Here is a 24,007-nt window from a genome sequence, read left to right as displayed (position 1 = left end):
TGCATGTTTCATTGTATGAACAAAATTTGTCATTTATTTTATTGAAGTAGACATACGTCATAGTTAGAATTTAATGACATCACGTTGTAAATTAATCGGCAGTAAAAACACGAGGGACATGTTTTTTTCCGCTTCACAGCAAGAGATGTTTGGATCGAACAGATTGCTATACTCTTCCCTGGCACATTACGTAAGCGGTGATCAGGTAAATGTCGAAGGAACATGTTTGGATTTTTACTATACTGCATCATCCCAAGTGCAGTAGATGACTTAATCTCTTCAGCGGATTATGCATTTAGTGTCGCTTACGGGGATAATAACTGTAACTTTGATGTTTTCCATATTTTTGTTATAAAAATCAAGTTCATTTTTTGTAATGCCTATCCATAAAGTATGTTAACGTACAGAGTATTAGCTTTTTTCAATACAACGCGTTGTACACCCTGACAAATGAATTCCAGCTGGGACAAGTCATGCTGCAATACAAATGTCAATAATAACATCCGACGTAACACGGATACAGGCTGAATTGACTGGTTTAGCACGGGGAATTTCGAAACGTTTTGTTGAGTTGAAAAGGAAATTGAATATCACAAACAGAACAAACGAAACAGAAATTGCATCAAAAGTTGGAACTAACGTAATTTTCAACAGGTATGTGTGTAATTTGAACGACAAAAGCTTTCCAAATTTGCTATTATAACTCTCTCTCTCTCTCTCTCTCTCTCTCTCTCTCTCTCTCTCTCTCTCTCTCTCTCTCTCTCTCTCTCTCTCTCATATATATATTTGTACACTTAGTAAATGCATGTTACAGATACCTAACAGGCCTAAAGTTTAAAGTTCTTCATTTTCGAGAATCCAAAACCGGAGAATGTCACATACATTTTCTGTGTTTTTGGAACAGGCTTTAAATTGGTAGAATGTAGAGTACTCATATGCTTACACTGTGAAAATATCCCTTAATTATTTCAAAAGCTAAATAGTGAGTCACATTAAATACGGTAAATAGCAAATTCGCAAAGTTCTAGATCTGAAAGTTGGTATGAAATTGAAGTCGCCACACTCACACCTGTACAATTAGGAATGCTCTCTTACCATAGCAACATAAGGTCCTTTGAACAGGTCACGTGGTTGTCTCTACCCAATGGCCATTTCGCTTCTTGATTACAGGTTTACCACCAAGGAAGTACAGAGACTGCATGTGGTTTGAAATGTATCGCAAATGAGTCAAGCCAAGCTTTGTACTCTTTGAGAGTTCCAACGCTTCCACTGGTTTGCATAGAGCGCTGAAAGCCCGGGGTTTACTTTTTTGTTCAATCTGACTCCAAGCGACAGTTTTGATCCGATCATCGACGACATTTTGCCAGAACACTGATATCACAAGGTCTTAGTCGATTTGAAGGTTAGTATTTTCGAGTTTAGGAATCTCGGCACTCAATATCTCAATATGTTTTTGCACACCAATATGTTCAACAAAGTACGTGTAGAGAATATCTCTTTCCTGCCTATAGTCTTAATTAGTTATCTTTCAAGTGTATATGCTTTGTTTTGGTACGAAAATGGATAGTGAATTGCTCGTGAAATATTTCTAGTATTAGATTATTTCTGTGGAAGATTTAACGATTTGTCTTTTCTTTGCAGATGTTTTTCAAAGCTTCGACATTTCTTGCTGTGACAGGTAAGGAAATTTCACTTATTACGTGCAATGTTTTTCGATTAAGAAATTTCTCATTTACCTCGGATTACTGTCCTTAGGCGTCAACATAAATACCTTGCTCTCAACATATAATTTTCATCTGTGTGACGCCTCTTTACGACGGTTTGGCGCCGGTAGCAATTTTAAGGTGGCCATGCACAAATACACTCGTTAGGTATTTGATTATAAACGGTCGCAGAACTGTGTGAAATATGTTCTAAAGCATGGTCGAGCACGGCATAAATTATGAACCCCTCCCTGTAATATCAGGGTCGTCAGAGGGCACTGCAAGCACTGATAAAAAAACACATGCTGAAAACTTCAATATCTGTAGTTTTGGAGTAATTTTCAATGTTTTGTTGTGTTTGTATATTAGTTCCTTATTCCTTTCCAGAAATCATGTTGAAACGTGCAGTGTTCAACTTTTCAATACAGTTCGTGTATGTTAGATGTACTGGAATTCATTTGTTCCTGTAAACAACATATTGGCTATTGCAAACAGCGTTTTTTGTTGGCGAGGCAAATACTTCACATCAGACAGCTTTACAGAGAGCGACGAATCATCACATAAACTTGTTTTAAAGATCAAGTTATAAAAATATTAATAAAAGTTACGGCTATTGTCCCTAAAACCTGAAACCATTACAGTGATAATAACTGCTTCTTTTGATAATCTTTCAATTATATTTTGTCCAAAAAAGTACAATTTAAAAAAACAAGTACAATTTCTTCTCTTGGTTCCTACAGTATGTCGAAATCACAGTATTAAGGTAGAATGCGCCTCAGGGACAGAAATTCTCAAACTTATCCCATACATTTCTGTTCTGCCGCTCGTGGGGGCTGTTCTTAAAGCTGTTGAGTAAGAAAAATGTTCATAGAGTGAACACGGAGATGGCGACCATTTTGAATTTCGAATATCGGTAATTGTTAGGTAATCTGTTTCTCTAGTGCCAAACTGTGCATGGTGACCACGATTTTTATTCTTGGTTTGGTGAGAGAACGGTTGAAAGTTTCATTTAGGAAAGTTTGAGCAGAAGTTTAAGCCTTTCATTTTAGAGTCGAGTACCATCGAACACAACATGCGATATTATTGCTAACGGGCTAAAATCCAGTCGTCAGCAACAATATCGCGTTTGGCGTAATGCAAAGAGAGACTGTGTTAATGAGTTGAAGGTTAAAGATTTCAACATTACATCATTTGGTCAGGAGTACATCGACAAACGATTTCTCAAACAGGACAAAAATTATAGACAGTACATCAAAAGTTAGGGATAATAAAGCTATATCGTTTCCAAATTTACAAAATAGTTAATAGTGAGAAACTCGTACAACCGCACTGCGCGGTGATTTTGAGCGTGACCATCTGCTTGAAACGTAAATCGTGTTTTTCAGAGGAGGTTATTTACTGCTTCCACTGCAGCAATTTAAACATTTTATGTTCCGGCTCTCCTTTTGCAGTTGCTATGGCGACCATTGAAGGATCGATTAGTCAAAAGAGGGAAGAGAAAGAAGGTGGATCGGTATTTCGAATGGTAAATCCGACATAACTTATCGTTTATCATTTCAAGTTTATATCACTGTAGCAGTCCATACGTGAGCATATAATTTGGTTTTATTACTTGTCCATCATCAACATCCGGGCACTCTTTGGTCAACATCACTTTTGCGACATTCACAAATCACAAATGACACAGGATGGTGCGGGACTGATTCAGTAACCGCGTTGCTCCGACTTCAAGGACATGCAATTATATCACCGGTATAAATTCTATAACGCATAAATAAGTTTAATATCCCGTGTAGCCCGCCTATCAAGCTAGTGATGTTCATGTAGCAGTCGTGTTGTTTATCTTAACCAATGACGTTGACGATTTATTAATCAGCGTGGGATATCTCACTTTCTCCCTGCGAATCGCCATGGCAACGCAATTGACTAAAATTATCGCCTGGTAACGATTTACGGTTTACGACCAATAAATTTCAGGAAGATCAAACAACATGGTGTGTGCGTGGCTGTAAGTGATCATTCCTAGCGGTTGTCCACGCCAGTGAACGTGGTCAATCGATTATGTCCCCACACGAAGATAAGCGGTTTCCGTTCTCAACATATTACTATCCGTATTTTCATCAAATACCCATTAGTTCAAGTACACCGTATGCCCCTCATTACTAAATCCCACGAGAACTTTTGAAATGATCCCGGCTTGACTTCCTAGAATAAACATACTTCCTAAAGTCACTTTAATTACACGACGTTTAGTTTTTATCCCATCGTTTGATTCTGGAAGCTATAAAAGCCTTTATCGGTGATCTCCATCGCGGGCGATCGAAATGCTTTCAAGTGAAAAAACGAGACGAACCTACAGTGGTTCATAGAATAGTTTATCGCGGCGTCTGTGTGTGTGTGTGAGAGAGAGAGAGAGAGAGAGAGAGGGAGAGAGAGGGACAGACAGAGAGAGAGAGAGAGAGAGAGAGAGAGAGAGAGAGAGAGAGAGAGATCTTAACATACATGCAGATATTTAAAATTAAAACTGAAGCATAACCTAGTTGTTGCAGATTATAGAAGTAGATTACTATAGAGCAGGAATCCATACATAGTAGCGACATTAAATAAAGTTCATCTTCCATTATCTCCTCACGTTTCAATACATGACGGTATCAACTGTATGTAAAATCTTCTTTTTGTGTGTTATTTGAAAGAAACGACTCACAACATTTGTTTTACCTAAGCACTACCCTTAATTATCCTAAAATACTAATCAATGCGGTGCCAACTGTAATTTTCATTATTATCCATCATTTCATTTACATTCATGACATGTTAGGAAATGTTCAATTTGTAATAACCATTTCTACAAAGTTTGCATTTTGAAAGAAAGACCGTAGATGTCTGTTATGCTCCTTCCAACAGAAGAGGAGCCCAAGGAAAGGTCTGCCTTCGTTTTCATTAACCTCGACAGCGCCAACCACTGAACCGGTTACCACAGCAACGACCTGTGAACCCGGACCATCCGAAAGAGAAATAGCCGAAAAGAAGATCAAAGTGAGTAATGGTGGTGACGTAACCTTATGCATCTGTTAACCAATCATCATTGCTGTATCATATATTTTCCTGAACTGTGTTGGTATAGAAGATTGATGGATCTTGACGGCATGCATTTATCGTTTGCTTAACAATGGAAAGTGGCAATATATATAAACGCAGATAGATTTAACTTTTTTTTTGCTTTAATCGAGTTCTGTTCACTTAGTGTGGGTATTTTGCTTCATTTTTTCAGGAATTTTTAAATATCGTAGACGAAGTTTTAAACCCGGAAGCTTTGAAGGTAAGGTTATTGTTTTCTAACTCAAAGTCAAATAAGTTTTAGGACATTTTATGACAGAGCATAAAGTTGTTCCATCATACATGAACATTATTGAATTCTAAGGACTTTCAAATCATTAATAATAAACCAATCTTAAGTTTCGGCAGGCGCCAGGCATGGTCACTTGAGAATCTCACAGTCTGATTCACATTGAATTCAGAGTACATGTACAACAAAATATGTCTCTGTACTACAGCTGTTTCTCAAATCCCTTTCCAACATTTTCAAATTCGGTGATATCCTTATTTCCTCCAAAAAAGACGCTTTTCTGAATTATTGTTACACGGCTATCCTGTTGTACGAAGGAATGACAAACAAACAAACAAAGCGTATGGATTACGATTCCAGCCACTGTTCGTGTTACAACAAACACAATCTGACCATGTATCAGTCCGGGTCAGCTCCAAAATTGGAGCGCTATACCATAATATTTTCCCCCTCTCATTAGCCAATCAGCGGCCAGCGCGCCATCAGTAAAAATTGTATTTCCTGGCAACCTCCATATGCGTCCTTCGTTACGTACGCCATACTGTGTCGAACTCCCGCGCCGTATTCCGTCATAATGTCGAACAGTTGTGTGGCCACTCTGTCAAAACACAATTTCAAAATCGCGTACCAGTTTTATTCTGGCTAAGACAACCAAACCCCATATATCGCTGTGATTCCTAGACTCTGGCTTGAAGTCCTGCGAAATATAAATCGTGTACCTACACAGATCGTTCAGAATACCCCATTTGTGTCGGAGATGGCAGCGATACAAATTCTACCGTATGGGGAACAGTTGTGTGGCCACTCTGTCAACACATTTTCAAAATCGCGTACCATTTTTAGTCTGCGTTTGACAACTACAAAACAGGTATCGTTCTAAAGCTCTGACATTGCTCTTCTTTCTTGCAAAATGTTATACGCGTACCTACACAAATAACCTTTATAACAGTATTTCTAATAGAGATGACGAACATCCACAACATGATTCTCGGTACTTGAGCGAAATCGATAAACTTGACTCGGCTGAAGCTAGCAGCCAATACCTAGCAGCCAAAACTATGGTGTGGAAGCTAGCAGCCAAAACTTGCAAGCCACTTTCCTCCTATGTTTTGAAGTCAAGTGGACATCAATCTAACATACAAGGTTCTTATACATGTATCAACACAAACACATCATTTACTAATTAATTTATTAGCATAAATTATCTCCATTCTAATTAGCACCTGGTATCCCAGCTAGCCTATGGCTATAAAGCACAATGCATTGTCTGCTGGAATGAAAGAAACAGTGTGCACCCATTACACCTAGCATGTCTTACACTTATACATCCATACTAACAAACTACACTTCTCTCTTTTCTTAATTAATTTCTTTGCATAAATTATCTCTGTTTTAATTATCACCCATATGCTAACCTATGGCCATACAGCATAATATAGTGTCTGCTTGAATAAAAGAAAGAGTGTGCATCCATTTCACCTAGCATGTCTTACTCATATACATCCATACTAACAAACTACACTTGTCTCATTTCTTAATTAATTTCTTTGCATAAATTATCTGTTTTAATTATCACCTATAGCCAATGGCCACAAGAATATAGTGTCTGCATGAATGAAAGAAAGAGTGTGCACCCATTACACCTACCATGTCTTACTCATATACAACCATACTAAAAAACTACACTTGTCTTATTTCTTAATTAATTTCCTTGCATAAATTATCTCTGCTTTAATTATCACCTACATGCTAGCCTATGGCCATACAGCAGAATATAGTGTCTGCATGAATGAAAGAAAGAGTGTGCATCCATTTCACCTAGCATGTCTTACTCATATACATCCATACTAACAAACTACACTTGTCTTATTTCTTAATTAATTTCTTTGCATAAATTATCTCTGCTTTCATTATCACCTACATGCTAGCCTATGGCCAAACAGCAGAATATAGTGTCTGCATGAATGAAAGAAAGAGTGTGCATCCATTACACCTAGCATGTCTTACACATATACATCCATACTAACACACTACACTTGTCTCATTTCTTAATTAATTTCTTTGCATAAATTATCTCTGCTTTAATTATCACCTACATGCTAGCCTATGGCCAAACAGCATAATATAGTGTCTGCTTGAATAAAAGAAAGAGTGTGCATCCATTTCACCTAGCATGTCTTACTCATATACATCCATACTAACAAACTACACTTGTCTTATTTCTTAATTAATTTCTTTGCATAAATTATCTCTGCTTTAATTATCACCTACATGCTACCCTATGGCCATACAGGGGAATATAGTGTCTGCCTGAATGAAAGAAAGAGTGTGCATCCATTTCACCTAGCATGTCTTACACATATACATCCATACTTACAAACTACACTTGTCTCATTTCTTAATTAATTTCTTTGCATAAATTATCTCTGTTTTAATTATCACCTATAGCAAATGGCCACATGATTATAGTGTCTGCATGAATGAAAGAAAGAGTGTGCACCCATTACACCTAGCATGTCTTACACATATACATCCATACTAACAAACTACACTTGTCTCATTTCTTAATTAATTTCTTTGCATAAATTATCTCCAATTAATCAACATATATATGCCAAACCATGGCTATATACAGCACAATGCATTGTCTCCTGGAGTCAAAGAAAGAGTGTGCATCCATTTCACCTAGCATGTCTTACACATATACATCCATACTAACAAACTACACTTGTCTTATTTCTTAATTAATTTCTTTGCATAAATTATCTCAGCTTTAATTATCACCCATATGCTAGCCTATGGCCATTATGCATTGTCTCCTGGAGTCAAAGAAAGAGTGTGCACCCATTTCACCTAGCATGTCTTACACATATACATCCATACTAACAAACTACACTTGTCTCATTTCTTAATTAATTTCTTTGCATAAATTATCTCAGCTTTAATTATCACCCATATGCTAGCCTATGGCCATTATGCATTGTCTCCTGGAGTCAAAGAAAGAGTGTGCACCCATTTCACCTAGCATGTCTTACACATATACATCCATACTAACAAACTACACTTGTCTTATTTCTTAATTAATTTCTTTGCATTAATTATCTCTGCTTTAATTATCACCTACATGCTAGCCTATGGCCGTACAGGGGAATATAGTGTCTGCCTGAATGAAAGAAAGAGTGTGCATCCATTTCACCTAGCATGTCTTACACATATACATCCATACTTACAAACTACACTTGTCTCATTTCTTAATTAATTTCTTTGCATAAATTATCTCCAATTAATCAACATATATATGCCAAACCATGGCTATATACAGCACAATGCATTGTCTCCTGGAGTAGAAGAAAGAGTGTGCATCCATTTCACCTAGCATGTCTTACACATATATATCCATACTAACAAACTACACTTGTCTCATTTCTTAATTAATTTCTTTGCATAAATTATCTCCAATTAATGAACATATATATGCTAACCTATGGCCATACAGCATAATATAGTGTCTGCTTGAATAAAAGAAAGAGTGTGCATCCATTTCACCTAGCATGTCTTACTCATATACATCCATACTAACAAACTACACTTGTCTTATTTCTTAATTAATTTCTTTGCATAAATTATCTCTGCTTTAATTATCACCTACATGCTAGCCTATGGCCATACAGGGGAATATAGTGTCTGCCTGAATGAAAGAAAGAGTGTGCATCCATTTCACCTAGCATGTCTTACACATATACATCCATACTTACAAACTACACTTGTCTCATTTCTTAATTAATTTCTTTGCATAAATTATCTCCAATTAATCAACATATATATGCCAAACCATGGCTATATACAGCATAATGCATTGTCTCCTGGAGTCGAAGAAAGAGTGTGCATCCATTTCACCTAGCATGTCTTACACATATACATCCATACTAACAAACTACACTTGTCTCATTTCTTAATTAATTTCTTTGCATAAATTATCTCCAATTAATGAACATATATATGCTAACCTATGGCCATACAGCAGAATATAGTGTCTGTTCATAAAAGAAAGAGTGTGCATCCATTTCACCTAGCATGTCTTGCTCATATACATCCATACTAACAAACTACACTTGTCTCATTTCTTAATTAATTTCTTTGCATAAATTATCTCCAATTAATTAACATATATATGCCAACCTATGGCTATAAAGCACAATGCATTGTCTGCTGGAATGAAAGAAAGAGTGTGCATCCATTACACCTAGCATGTCTTACACTTATACATCCATACTAACAAACTTTACTGCTCTCATTTCTTAATTAATTTCTTTGCATAAATTATCTCCATTCTATTAGACTCCTTATGCTAGCCTTATATATATGGCTATACAGCAAAGTGCAATGCCTGCTGGAATGAAAGAAAGAGTGTGCACCTATTTCACCTAGCATGTCTTACACATATACATCCATACTAACAAACTTCACTTGTCTCATTTCACAGTTAATATCTTTGCATAAATTATCTCCATTTTAATTAGCACCTATATGCTAGCCTATGGCTATATACAGCACAATGCATTGCCTGCTGTAATGAAAGAAAGAGTGTGCAACCATGTCACCTACCATGTCTTACACATATCCATCCATACTAACAAACTGCGCTTGTCCCACTTCTTAATTATTTTCTTTGCATAAATTATCTCTATTATAATGAGCATGTGCATGGTGGCTAATTGCTGTAGAAGTGAATGCATGGTCTGCTGGAACAAAAGAAAGAGTGTGCATCCATTTCACCTGCCCTGTTTTCTGCACGTACATCAATACTTACAGACTTCATATACCTCAACTCTTTAATTATTTCTTTTGCATAAATTATCTTTATTGTAATTAGCATCTGTATACTGGCTTGAAACAGAATGCACGGTCTGCTGGAATGAAAGAAAGAATGTGCATCCATTTCACCTACCCAGTCTTATACATACACATCTATACTAACAGACTACTCTTCTTCCATTTCTTAAATAATTTCTTTGCATAAATTATCTCAATTATAATTGGGACGTATATGCTAGTTTATGGCTGTAGAACAGAGTGCATAGTCTGCTGTGAAGTTTGTTAGTATAGATCTAAAGACACAGGACAGGCTAGGTGAAAAGGATGCACACTCTATCTTTCTAGCGGACACTGCATACTATGTATAGCCATAGGCTAGCGATTATGTGGTAATTAAAATGGAGATAATTTATGCAACGAAATTAATTAAGAAATGCGAGAAGCCTTATTTGTTAGTATGGATGCAAGACATTGGTAGGTGAAATGGATGCACTCTCTTTCTTTCTTTCCAGCAGACAATTGTGCATTCTCTTGTATTCACAGGCCAGCATATAGGTGATAATTAAATTAGAGACAATTTATGCAAGGGAAATAATTAAGAAATGAGACGAGTCTTACTTCTCAATATGGATGTCTATGTGTAAAACAGGCTGGCTGAAATAGATGCACACTCTTTCTTTCATTCCAGCAGACAATGCACTCTGTTGTATAGCCATAGGTTAGCATATATATGTTAATTAATTGGACATAATTTATGCAAAGAAATTAATTAAGAAATGAGACAAGTGTGGTTTGTTAGTATGGATGTATATGAGTAAGACATGCTAGGTGAAATGGATGCACACTCTTTCTTTGACTCCAGGAGACAATGCATTCTGGTCTATGGCCATAGGCTAGCATATAGATGATAATTAAAGCTGAGATAATTTATGCAAAGAAATTAATTAAGAAATGAGACAAGTATAGTTTGTTAGTATGGGAGTATATGTGGAGGACATGCTAGGTGAAATGGGTGCACACTCTTTCTTTCATTCCAGCAGACAATGCATTGTGCTGTATAGCCATAGGTTGGCATATATATGTTAATTAAGTGGAGATAATTTATGCAAAGAAATTAATTAAGAAATGAGAGCAGTAAAGTTTGTTAGTATGGATGTATATGTGTAAGACATGCTAGGTGAAATGGATGCACACTCTTTCTTTCATTCCAGCAGACAATGCATTGTGCTGTATAGCCATAGGTTGGCAGATGTATGTTAATTAAGTGGAGATAATTTATGCAAAGAAATTAATTAAGAAATGAGAGCAGTAAAGTTTGTTAGTATGGATGTATATGTGTAAAACATGCTAGGTGAAATGGATGCACACTCTTTCTTTCATTCCAGCAGACAATGCATTGTGCTGTATAGCCATAGGTTGGCATATATTTATGTAAATTAATTGGAGATAATTTATGCAAAGAAATTAATTTAGAAATGAGAGCAGTAAGGTTTGTTAGTATGGATGTATATGAGTAAGACATGCTAGGTGAAATGGATGCACAGTCTTTCTTCTATTCAGGCAGACACTATATTCTGCTCTATGGCCATAGGTTAGCATATAGGTGATAATTAAAGCTGAGATAATTTATGCAAAGAAATTAATTAAGAAATGAGAGCTGTGAAGTTTGTTAGTATCGATGTATATGAGTAAGACATGCTAGGTGAAATGGATGCACACTCTTTCTTTCATTCAGGCAGACACTATATTCTGCTCTATGGCCATAGGTTAGCACATTGGTGATAATTAAAGCTGAGATAATTTATGCAAAGAAATTAATTAAGAAATGAGAGCTGTGAATTTTGTTAGTATGGATGTATATGAGTAAGACATGCTAGGTGAAATGGATGCACACTCTTTCTTCTATTCAGGCAGACACTATATTCTGCTCTATGGCCATAGGTTAGCATATAGGTGATAATTAAAGCTGAGATAATTTATGCAAAGAAATTAATTAAGAAATGAGAGCTGTGAAGTTTGTTAGTATCGATGTATATGAGTAAGACATGCTAGGTGAAATGGATGCACACTCTTTCTTCTATTCAGGCAGACACTATATTCTGCTCTATGGCCATAGGCTAGCATATAGGTGATAATTAAAGCTGAGATAATTTATGCAAAGAAATTAATTAAGAAATGAGAGCAGTGAAGTTTGTTAGTATGGATGTATATGAGTAAGACATGCTAGGTGAAATGGATGCACACTCTTTCTTTCATTCAGGCAGACACTATATTCTGCTCTATGGCCATAGGTTGGCATATATATGTTAATTAATTGGAGATAATTTATGCAAAGAAATTAATTAAGAAATGAGAGCAGTGAAGTTTGTTAGTATGGATGTATATGAGTAAGACATGCTAGGTGAAATGGATGCACACTCTTTCTTTTATTCAGGCAGACACTATATTCTGCTCTATGGCCATAGGTTAGCATATAGTGATAATTAAAGCTGAGATAATTTATGCAAAGAAATTAATTAAGAAATGAGACAAGTGTAATTTGTTAGAATGGGTGTATTTGTGTAAGACATGCTAGATGAAATGGATGCACACTCTTTCTTTAATTCAAGCAGACCATGCAGACACTATATTCTGCTGTATGGCCATAGGCTAGCATATAGGTAATAATTAAAGGAGAGATAATTTATGCAAAGAAATTAATTAAGAAATAAGACAAGTGTGGTTTGTTAATTTGGATGTATATGTGTAAGACATGCTAGGTGTAATGGGTGCACACTCTTTCTTTCATCGACACGGACACTTATTATATATTCTTGTGGCCATTGGCTATAGGTGAAAATTAAAACAGAGACAATTTATGCAAAGAAATTAATTAAGAAATGAGACAAGTGTAGTTTGTTAGAATGGGTGTATATGTGTAAGACATGCTAGATGAAATGGATGCACACTCTTTCTTTTATTCAGGCAGACACTATATTCTGCTCTATGGCCATAGGTTAGCATATAGGGATAATTAAAGCTGATATAATTTATGCAAAGAAATTAATTAAGAAATGAGAGCAGTGAATTTTGTTAGTATGGATGTATATGAGTAAGACATGCTAGGTGAAATGGATGCACACTCTGTCTTTTATTCAGGCAGACACTATATTCTGCTCTATGGCCATAGGTTAGGATATAGGGATAATTAAAGCTGAGATAATTTATGCAAAGAAATTAATTAAGAAATGAGAGCAGTAAAGTTTGTTAGTATGGATGTATATGAGTAAGACATGCTAGGTGAAATGGATGCACACTCTTTCTTTCATTCCAGTAGGCAATGCATTGTGCTCTATGGCCATAGGCTAGCATATAGGTGATAATTAAAGCTGAGATAATTTATGCAAAGAAATTAATTAAGAAATGAGAGCAGTGAAGTTTGTTAGTATGGATGTATATGAGTAAGACATGCTAGGTGAAATGGGTGCACACTCTTTCTTTCATTCCAGCAGACAATGCATTGTGCTGTATAGCCATAGGTTGGCATATATATGTTAATTAATTGGAGATAATTTATGCAAAGAAATTAATTAAGAAATGAGAGCAGTAAAGTTTGTTAGTATGGATGTATATGTGTAAGACATGCTAGGTGAAATGGATGCACACTCTTTCTTTCATTCCAGTAGGCAATGCATTGTGCTGTATAGCCATAGGTTGGCATATATTTATGTAAATTAATTGGAGATAATCTATGCAAAGAAATTGATTAAGAATGAGAGCAGTAAAGTTTGTTAGTATGGATGTATATGAGTAAGACATGCTAGGTTAAATGGATGCACACTCTTTCTTCTATTCAGGCAGACACTATATTCTGCTCTATGGCCATAGGTTAGCACATTGGTGATAATTAAAGCAGAGATAATTTATGCAAAGAAATTAATTAAGAAATGAGAGCTGTGAATTTTGTTAGTATGGATGTATATGAGTAAGACATGCTAGGTGAAATGGATGCACACTCTTTCTTCTATTCAGGCAGACACTATATTCTGCTCTATGGCCATAGGTTAGCACATTGGTGATAATTAAAGCTGAGATAATTTATGCAAAGAAATTAATTAAGAAATGAGAGCAGTGAAGTTTGTTAGTATGGATGTATATGAGTAAGACATGCTAGGTGAAATGGATGCACACTCTTTCTTTCATTCAGGCAGACACTATATTCTGCTCTATGGCCATAGGTTGGCATATATATGTTAATTAATTGGAGATAATTTATGCAAAGAAATTAATTAAGAAATGAGAGCAGTGAAGTTTGTTAGTATGGATGTATATGAGTAAGACATGCTAGGTGAAATGGATGCACACTCTTTCTTTTATTCAGGCAGACACTATATTCTGCTCTATGGCCATAGGTTAGCATATAGGTGATAATTAAAGCTGAGATAATTTATGCAAAGAAATTAATTAAGAAATGAGACAAGTGTAATTTGTTAGAATGGGTGTATTTGTGTAAGACATGCTAGATGAAATGGATGCACACTCTTTCTTTAATTCAAGCAGACCATGCAGACACTATATTCTGCTGTATGGCCATAGGCTAGCATATAGGTAATAATTAAAGGAGAGATAATTTATGCAAAGAAATTAATTAAGAAATAAGACAAGTGTGGTTTGTTAATTTGGATGTATATGTGTAAGACATGCTAGGTGTAATGGGTGCACACTCTTTCTTTCATCGACACGGACACTTATTATATATTCTTGTGGCCATTGGCTATGGGTGATAATTAAAACAGAGACAATTTATGCAAAGAAATTAATTAAGAAATGAGACAAGTGTAGTTTGTTAGAATGGGTGTATATGTGTAAGACATGCTAGATGAAATGGATGCACACTCTTTCTTTAATTCAAGCAGACAATGCATTGTGCTTTATAGCTATAGGCTAGCATATAGATGCTAATTAGAATGGAGATAATTTATGCAAAGAAATTAATTAAGAAATGAGACAAGTGTAGTTTGTTAGTATGGATGTATATGTGTAAGACATGCTAGGTGTAATGGGTGCACACTGTTTCTTTCATTCCAGCAGACAATGCATTGTGCTTTATAGCCATAGGCTAGCTGGGATACCAGGTGCTAATTAGAATTGAGATAATTTATGCAAAGAAATTAATTAGTAAATGATGTGTTTGTGTTGATACATGTATAAAGAACCTTGTATGTTAGAATGATGTCCACTTGACTTCAAAATATAGGAGGAAAGTGGCTTGCAAGTTTTGGCTGCTAGCTTCCACACCATAGTTTTGGCTGCTAGGTATTGGCTGCTAGCTTCAGCCGAGTATAAACTTGGGGTAGAAATGAATCGTCAATATTTCGAATATTTGTTCACTAATCGGACTCCTTGTTGGACATGACCTTCTGCAGAACACGTGGATTATGTTGACTGTCGAAATTCGTCGAAATTCACAAGACAGGGGCTTAATAAGCGGCCCAAAACTGCCGATCACACTTGGTGGGTAATTTGTGACACAGCGTGACCCGTACTTTATTAATGATGTAATCTGGTCGATGATTGGCTGAATGCCGGAATACATTATCATAATGAGTCTCCAATTTTGGAGCTGACCCGGACTGTGTATAGCTAACTGTAGTAAAACAATGAAAACGAAAATGTTATGGTAGAATGCACCTCGGGGAGAGATACTCGGACTCTCAAACTTTTGCAATTATTTTCTGAGATACCACTTGTGGGGGTTCATTGTAAAGCTCTTGGTGTAGGAACTTTTTACCGGCTTAGTTTTTTCGAAATTCGAAAATTTTATTTTCGTCCATAGAATTAACACAGAGATGGCCGGCATTTTAAATTTCAAATATCGGTAAATCTCGGATTATTTGTTTCTCTAGTAATAAAATTTGCACGGTGAGCCGCGATTTTTATTTTTTATTTTGAAAGAGAATGGTTGAAACACTTCTTGAGGAAAGTTTGAGCAAAAGTTTAAGGCTTCCACTTTCAAGGTGCGAACTACCTTAACAAATAATTCACAAAGCAACGTTCGCATTTTTATCCAAACTTTCCAAGTCTTTGCGTCTTGACTAGAACTTTTACTTTTTCTCTCGTTTCCTGCATCTTGTCTCAGGGGTCCGGTTGTCGATTTTAAATATCGTCTTGTGACATGTGTAGTCTGTGATAGTCATATAATTACAGTATTTCGCGATAATGAAACCGACTACATTTTTACTTTAAAACATCAGAAACCGTCTTGTAACATGCATATAGCAAGTTATACCACTCATGGGAATGTGACACATTGTTATCACCGTACGTTTATTATCGCAACACCAATTGTTCTTATGCAAATAAGTAAACCATTACGGTTCATTGATATGGAAATTAGTAAACCTTACAGTTTAATGAATAGACTTCATTATCATATGAATACAGGCGTAAGTTTACTACTTTCCATATCAATGTACGCGTAAAGGTTTACTAATCTACATACAAACGAAAATCAAACATCTGGCAGATTGTACATGTGGCAACTTTTAATGAACTAGCGAAATTACATTTCAATGAAAATTACACTTCAACTTATCACCGTGTTGGTTTTGAATGAAAATATGGCCTGATGAACTTGTGTACCGGGTTATTAAACGTAGTGGTATCTGACGAGCAGCACGGAGAATGCTACTCTTCAACTTTTACATCAACTTTTGTCACAGGTTGTGGGGGCTGTAAAGCATTAGACACGGTTTTCTGCTGGAAATTGCTGATACACTTGTACGTGTGAACTACTTCGTCAGGACGATGGAAGGTGCATTCTTGAAATAGTTGTTCATTGAAGCCCTTATACATACAAAGAAGTTGCTGCAGCAACCTGAATTTAATGAAAATAATCAATAATTGAAAAATATTGCCGACGAAAAGGAATGACATTTGAGCGGAAAGTAATGGAATCCCACACTTAAACTCCGTTCAAATGACAACACTCAGCGGGCGGGGTAGACCCACTGCATCGGACGTTTCAAATATTATCATGTCATATTAAACTGGCCTTTCAAAAACACGATGGAAGAAACAATAACGATAACGGTCACGCTGGGAAAATATAGGAAAATAATTGAAACTAACCTGCCCGAATGGCCGGTATGATATCCAGATATTCCACACATCCACAAATGAATATTTCGCTGCTTTTAACTGGAGTTGTTTTAAGTTTCTCGCTTCGGGTACGTCCCCATGCATCCGACACTGACACGCTTGATCCGGTAGACTTGCGTGTATTTTGAAGTAAGCGAGATCCTTGTATTTCAGTCAATTGTGCACTGTTCAAGGCAGCAGGAAATCTTTCACTTTCATGTTTGCCGTTAGGTAAAATCCTCTCAGTCATCCAGTGGTATAGCGTTATCAAACTGCGAGCAAAACCGTTCCATTTCGCTTGATTACATTGTGTCGGAGATATACAAGTATGCGTCCATACTGGTGGCGTGGCCGATGCACAGTGACATGCACATGCATCATACCACGTGGCAAATTGATGTGCACCTGGATCAGTGCAGTCAGTTTGTTAGCCAATGAGAAAGCTGTATTAAACTATCTATTGTGTCAGAATTTCAATCCCTAATGACACCAGGTGTTTTAAGGCGTAATGCAAATTGATCATTCTGACAGCACCGCACAACTAGGTCATGATATTTTTCAAATTTCCTCTTTTTTCGTGGTATAAGTAGGTAATTGTACAGGTTCTCGTGTGTTTACAATTCTAAACCTCACGGCTTTAGCTGGCAAGTTGTAAACCGCACTCGGCCTTCGGCCTCGTGCGGTTTACAACATGCCAGCTAAAGCCGTGAGGTTTAGAATTGTAAACCCACTCGAACCCGTACAATTACCTATACTTATCCATGGCACCGTTAAATATTAATTATTATAACGCGAAAACTTTTTTCTTTTACTCTGCAAATTTAGGCCGAAGAAAACAAACTGATCATGGCAAGAGCTGTAGAGAGCTATCTTCAAAACACGCTTTCTGGGATTGAAGACGATGGTTGGATAGTTCACAAATTAAAGTTTACTGGTAATAATTTATACCATAGAATCTTATGCCTCGTTTCAGCGATGGGATCGACTTCTAAAGAGTTAAGGCCATCGTCTGGGCTAATGTTGGTCAAAATGCTCAAAAAATCAAATTTTATTTTTTTCCTTCATTGTCACCCTCGACATGTATACTTTCAAATAAGCTATATCATTCTTCAAAAAATATTAACCAAAATCGAGAAAAATCGCGTTTTTTCCCACTGACCCCTGGTCAAATTTTGTTTAGTCTAATTATATATTCAAAACAGGTAAATCGCTATTTTTGGTTGCCTAAAAACTTTGTTGAGTTATGGCATCATGTATGAAGTAGTGACCATTTGCTTGCTTATTGAAGCGACTTTTTCAGAGGTAAAAATATGGCGTTGTGGAAATTGTGAGTTTGAGACTAATTGCAGTCTAAAAAAGCCAGATCAATGAGTAATCGGGAAGAAATTTGCAACAAATGATTCTGTTTTATATTTTGTGTGGATATTACTGTAAGGCATATGAAGATTTTCATTCAGGTATAGCAATTAAACCAGAAAACAAACCATATTAGACGTTATGGTGTCCATATACATAACAAGTAAAGAATCTCACATGAATTTCATTATCATGCTGATTATAAAATCAATGTTTTTTTGATAATTAACAGTTCATTTTTCACTTAGAAAGCAATTACAACCAGGCTTTTGTAAATAGAATTCTAACTGACAATTTAAACTTGTCGAATACCCTATTTTGAGGTCGTAAACTTTGCATGAAGTATGAGTATCACCTTTATGTTGTAAACATTTCAATCCAATACTCCTAACAATTGTGTTTTGTACTGCATTCGTTTCTTGTGGCAGTAATATCTCTTGAAAGAATGGTTGGAATGCAATGAAAATCAGCCAACATATGTGAAATTAAATACTTTACAAAATAAACCTCAAAAAACAAGGTCATCCAATCATGTCATAGTAGAAACTTGACGGAAAGTTGTGAAATTTATTAATTTTTCAATCTTACCGAGATGACTATGATTTAATTTATATTGACATCTTATACAGTCATAGATTTAGGTTCATATTGTAATACATATACATCTGAATGCTACAGAAAAAATTCGGTTGTTGTATGACTTTTCGTTCAATAGATATCTTTGCCACAAATTTCCTCATATTTTTAACCCTGAAATTGTCGCCATGCCAACCGAATACCCGGTTTCCCCCCTGCACTGCATTTTACCATCTACTGCAACAAAAAGATGACAAAATCTGAAAACAAGGTACTACACGGTTAGTGTTTTAAAATAGCCCAGACAATAGCCTTAATGAATGTAAAACACTACTGCAACTCACACCGCATTCCCAATCATACACTTACCTCAACTGCAATCCTCTTAATCCGCCCATTTAACCTCTTCCTTGATTTCTATCGTAGAAAATCATCCTTCACGATCAGGAATATCCATGGCAAACCTTTTCCCACGCAAACAGACTCGAATTCCTTGTCTAAAGTACAATTTGATACCCTCTCACTCTATAGACGAGATTTACATTAAGCCTCAGTGTCTGAGCACTCATCCATTTATCCTTCTTTTTTCCCTTTTTGTTGATAAATCGTTTGTGGTTTTAGTGACTCAAGACGAATGGCAATTAATTCCAACAAAAGTAATCTAGTATAGAAATAACGGGCGACGCGCTGACCATTAACGTTTATTTGTGGGCAAGGGCGAGAGGAAAGCCAAAAATTAACGGGCGAGGCATGCCGAGCCCGTTAATTTGGCTTTCCTCGAGCCCGCGCCCACAAATAAACGTTAATGGTCAGAGCGGAGTCTGTTATTTCCATTATATTATCAGCGAACCTAAGAAAACCGTCAAAATTTCCGAAAATTTCAGGAGCGAACGACAACTGGGCCCCAGAAACTGAGCAATACGCGACGCACTGTCACGCGCGCTGTAAAAAATTGGCAAATCCGGAGATGTTTTCAGAAAAAAGTATCTCAACTTGACCTACAAGTGCTCCATTTTATTTTGTGATTGATTATGATTTACGTTTGAGGTGTAAAGTTACGATACTTTGAGTTGTTAGTCTTATTATTCATATTCACGGGCATGCAAACAAACCATTACTGTGTATTTGTGGTCAGTCACGTGGTTCACCTCGACCAATCAAAATGCGACGGGCAGGGCATGGTAATATAATGCATCATATACGTAGACTATCAAGATCCACCAAGGATCAGAGCAGCTTTCTATTGCTGTAAAAATACTGACATTTTTCGTGTAAAAAAAACGCGGTGAATAGTTCGAGGGACACAGATTCGGTATATAAACAACCCATTTTTCTTGGAATTCCCTTCTGGTAATGGATTTTCCACGTTCAGAGTTTATTTTTGTTGTTTAAAAGTCTAGTAGAAGCAGGAAAGTGTGTGTGTGTATGGGGTAACACGCGAATGAAAACAAAGTCTTCAAAAACATGTAAAAGTAAAACTTACACACGACAACACAAATACACAGGTTCTGCCTTATACCTGCACTGAACAGAAATCCAGCGCGGTACAAGCCTACATGCTTACCGAACACCTCCATATTTTTCTTTGAACCCTTGTCATCATATGACCCACACATCTACACACAAGTTCGCCACAGGACAGGGCAGAGATTAAACGAATAGGAAATACTAATACTATAAAGCAAAGACATCTTCTAAAATCGCATGGATAAAGAATATCAGGTTTAGGTTTATGTATTTTAATACTTAGATTATGATAACATCAGGGTACTCATCCGATAGACGAAAATACAACTTCACGAAAATACGTCACAACGATTTATTTGTTTTACAGCCATCAAAATCCGTCTGTGCACGCGTGTGACGAACACAACCAACATCGAGATCGCATTCCATCGGCATGGGGATCAGGCTACAAATGCGATGTCCTCGTCGACCGAAGGGTCAAAGGTCATCGAAAATACAACTGTTCCATCTGGAGATGACACCGACAGTCTGATTCGTGTACCGGAAGACGTTTTAGATGAGCTTTTTGGTAAGAAAACTCTAGATGTTAAAAAGAATTGTGAAGTTAGATTTCCTGAATGCTCATGCCCATTTAAAAATATTTCTGTGGGAGAACTGAACATGATACGGTCTCAATAGACCCTAACCACTGGACCATACTCTGTTTAGTCTTACGTCATATGCCCCCATCCCCGGTCATAGGGTTTTCCCTAATCAATCACTTCAAGAAGTTTTAGTTGATGTTTTGATCAATAGAAAATTAATTACCCCTTCTGGAATTGCAGGAAAAAAGAATTGTTTTTGAGAAGCGAAAAAAAAAGCTAAGCTTACGAATTTTTCAACCGGATATCTTACTTGTGCACCTTTCCGCGCTTTGTGTCTTTCGACTGTGTTGTTTTCAGGGCACTTAAACTCCAACGTACATAGTTGTTAAGAACATTTGACCATAAAATTCAATTGCTTGAACGTATACCTAAGTAACATCGGTCATAACAAATTAACAAAGCCTCGCGTAGGTTCGGAGGACAACATTTTATTTATCCCGGATGGGTATGATTAACCAGCAAAACACGATATGATAGCTGTAAGTATTAACGCGTTCAGTTTTGCCGTCATTGATATGAAAACGCAAACAGAAAACGGAAAACACTGTGGCGCCTCGCGTTTCCATCTTCTGTCTGCATAATACTGAGAGGCTATTTCATGAACCTTTTATGATCTTACATCATGGTTGATTTGGTGGTATTCAGTGTTCAAAAGTGTTGCCTTAAAATGCAAATTGTTCCGAATCGTTAAAAAAATGTGTTTCAGTACGTATAGTAAGTCAATACATTCAGTGAATAAAATTGACTGTGACAAAGTATTCGATCCACTTTACGGATTCAAACGCGCGACAATACCAGGATGTTCGTGAAGTCATATACTGATATTGGGATAGTGAAAATGGCAAGTATTCCGTTTCATTTCAAGCCCAGAAACTGAGGAGAAATCATACAATCCCCAAGCGAGTTTATCAGAACAATAAGGAGGCTAGCCGCTAAAAACGTTATGTGTATTAGGAAAAATTTACCACGGAATTCCAAAATTATTCTCGTCGTTCGCTGATTATGAAATTTTAATACCAGTATTCGAGAGAATGAATATACTAGTTTCATTCCGAGCATGCAAGAGAATTCTAAATAAGCTCTCGTTGGGCAAACAGTTTGTTGAACACTTCCAAAGACAATTCAATCAAACAAGGGAGACCATTAGTGTGTTGTATACCCATAACACCACGAGCATTTGCCATAGGTAGAATGCGCCCCGGGGACAAATATTTTGACTCTAAAACCTTTGCAATACATTTTGGGTTACCAATTGCAGGGGCTCATTTTCCAGCTCTTGGAGTAACGAAAGTTTTCATCAGCTTATTTTTGTGCAAATCGATAATTTAATTTTCCCCCTTTGAGTTTACAGAGGGATGGCGGCCATTTTGAATTTCTGGTTTTTAGGTAAATATTGGGTAATTTCGTTTCTCTAGTACCAGATTGCACGATGACCTTGACGTTGAATTTTCATTTTGAAAGGGAATGATTTAAATTTTCGCTAGGGAAAGTTTGAGCAAAAGTTGAAGATTTTCAATTTCGAGGCGTGCAAGACCTCAATTGATTTGAACAATAACATTCGATCGATTAGCGATGCCACCAATTGACCAGATACTTTCTCCCGTCCATCCTGACAGGTAAACGTGTCGTCTTTGCCGCGGTGTATTACTTCCACGAAGTCTTTGCAGAGAACAACGATTCCAAAATAAGGTAAGAATGAAACCCAGATCTTAAAATTCCACTGCAAATAACAGCCATTTAATGTTTACTTGTAATGAAAAGACACATTTAATATCTTTCTAAGGTGACATTGTTGTCAGTAAGGATCAACTCAAATTAATTTCACCGGATGAGTATGAAAGGTGTGAAAATTGCCAAGTACCCATGATGCAAAATGCTTTTAAATTTGTTCTGCTCTCTCCTTCATTTTCATTTGCTCTGTGATATAAGAAACCATAACACCTCACGTAGGCGTAGCTGTATTGAAAAACTAATTAAGTCTTCATTCAAAGTATCATATTCGAATTTCACTTCTTCTTTTCTATCGCAATTATTGTTATATTACCCTATCCCTAAAATGTTTCTTTTTAATGCAAAACTTTGTAGTTATATCGGTCAAACTAAGGTTATTTCTCAAATAAAGCGGCAGCTGCGGGCTATGGAATCTCACTGAGCCTCGTTTTCGAGTGACGTGAACGTTATTGATATACATCAATATCAGCGACAGTGTAGACTAGTGGATGCACAGCCTTAGATACGAGTTAATAGGATTGCGGGGGAGGTTCTAGCTATAAAACCTCTTCCAAGTGATTAATGCGAATCGCTACCTCTGTCAGCCAGTCTTCACTCCTACCCCCCCTCCCCCCTATGATACAGCACTGTATCAAAAGAAAGCTAGGCAAGACAAGTGTCGAACAAAGTCAAACCACGGATTTCTTTTGCGTTAGCTGCATTTTCCTATCACATGTCAGGGAGCGAAAATGGATCGATGCAACAGTTCGTTTTGGGTTCGGTAACGTTACCTAAAACCCCGGTACGCCTAATGCCACGGTTTTCGGCTGACAGAGTCTTCAGCCTGAGCGTTCAATTTTTCATAAGTTCTAATGCGGACTTATGGTATCCAGTGATGCTGACAAAAATATTGCACTATAGCTACGCAATAATCTTCGAACCATTAACATCGTTCCACTACGCCTCTCATAATGCCTTATCCACGCTGACATTAATTTATCAGGTATTAATACGGGGTAATCTTCGCTTTCAAACATGAAAGGAGCCATTCCTCCTTTTCTTGTGCAGTCATTGAGTCTGTGCGTTTTGTTATTCCTGTCAGGCACGAACCAGTCTCCTCTCGTCTGTTCAATTTTCCAAGCTATTTACGTCACATTACAAGGCGTCGCAATAAACCCCAAACCCAAACCGATCTGTAATAACTATTATTTCTTAACACATGTGATATTCCAACCAGTGTGTAATATACACCCCTAACACCTCATGATAGT

General features: G+C 36.7%; 1 protein-coding gene across 1 annotated transcript in view; it reads left to right on the top strand.

Moving 5' to 3' along the window:
• The first annotated feature begins 1,209 nt into the window (after window positions 1-1,209).
• The window catches only part of LOC139133215 (adhesion G-protein coupled receptor D1-like), a 38,634-nt gene continuing 15,836 nt past the window's right edge, over window positions 1,210-24,007 (top strand). Inside the window, exons 1-8 of the mRNA XM_070699686.1 lie at window positions 1,210-1,402; window positions 1,642-1,678; window positions 3,155-3,228; window positions 4,608-4,739; window positions 4,975-5,022; window positions 17,809-17,917; window positions 20,750-20,950; window positions 22,643-22,715. Coding sequence (XP_070555787.1) covers window positions 1,642-1,678; window positions 3,155-3,228; window positions 4,608-4,739; window positions 4,975-5,022; window positions 17,809-17,917; window positions 20,750-20,950; window positions 22,643-22,715 — 674 coding nt within the window. The 5' untranslated portion in view covers window positions 1,210-1,402. The remainder of the gene's footprint in view (window positions 1,403-1,641; window positions 1,679-3,154; window positions 3,229-4,607; window positions 4,740-4,974; window positions 5,023-17,808; window positions 17,918-20,749; window positions 20,951-22,642; window positions 22,716-24,007) is intronic.

This window comes from Ptychodera flava, chromosome 5 (assembly GCF_041260155.1).
Source record: "Ptychodera flava strain L36383 chromosome 5, AS_Pfla_20210202, whole genome shotgun sequence".
NCBI lineage: Eukaryota > Metazoa > Hemichordata > Enteropneusta > Ptychoderidae > Ptychodera > Ptychodera flava.
Note: the sequence above shows the minus strand (reverse complement) of the source record. Positions and strands in the feature narration are given on the sequence as shown.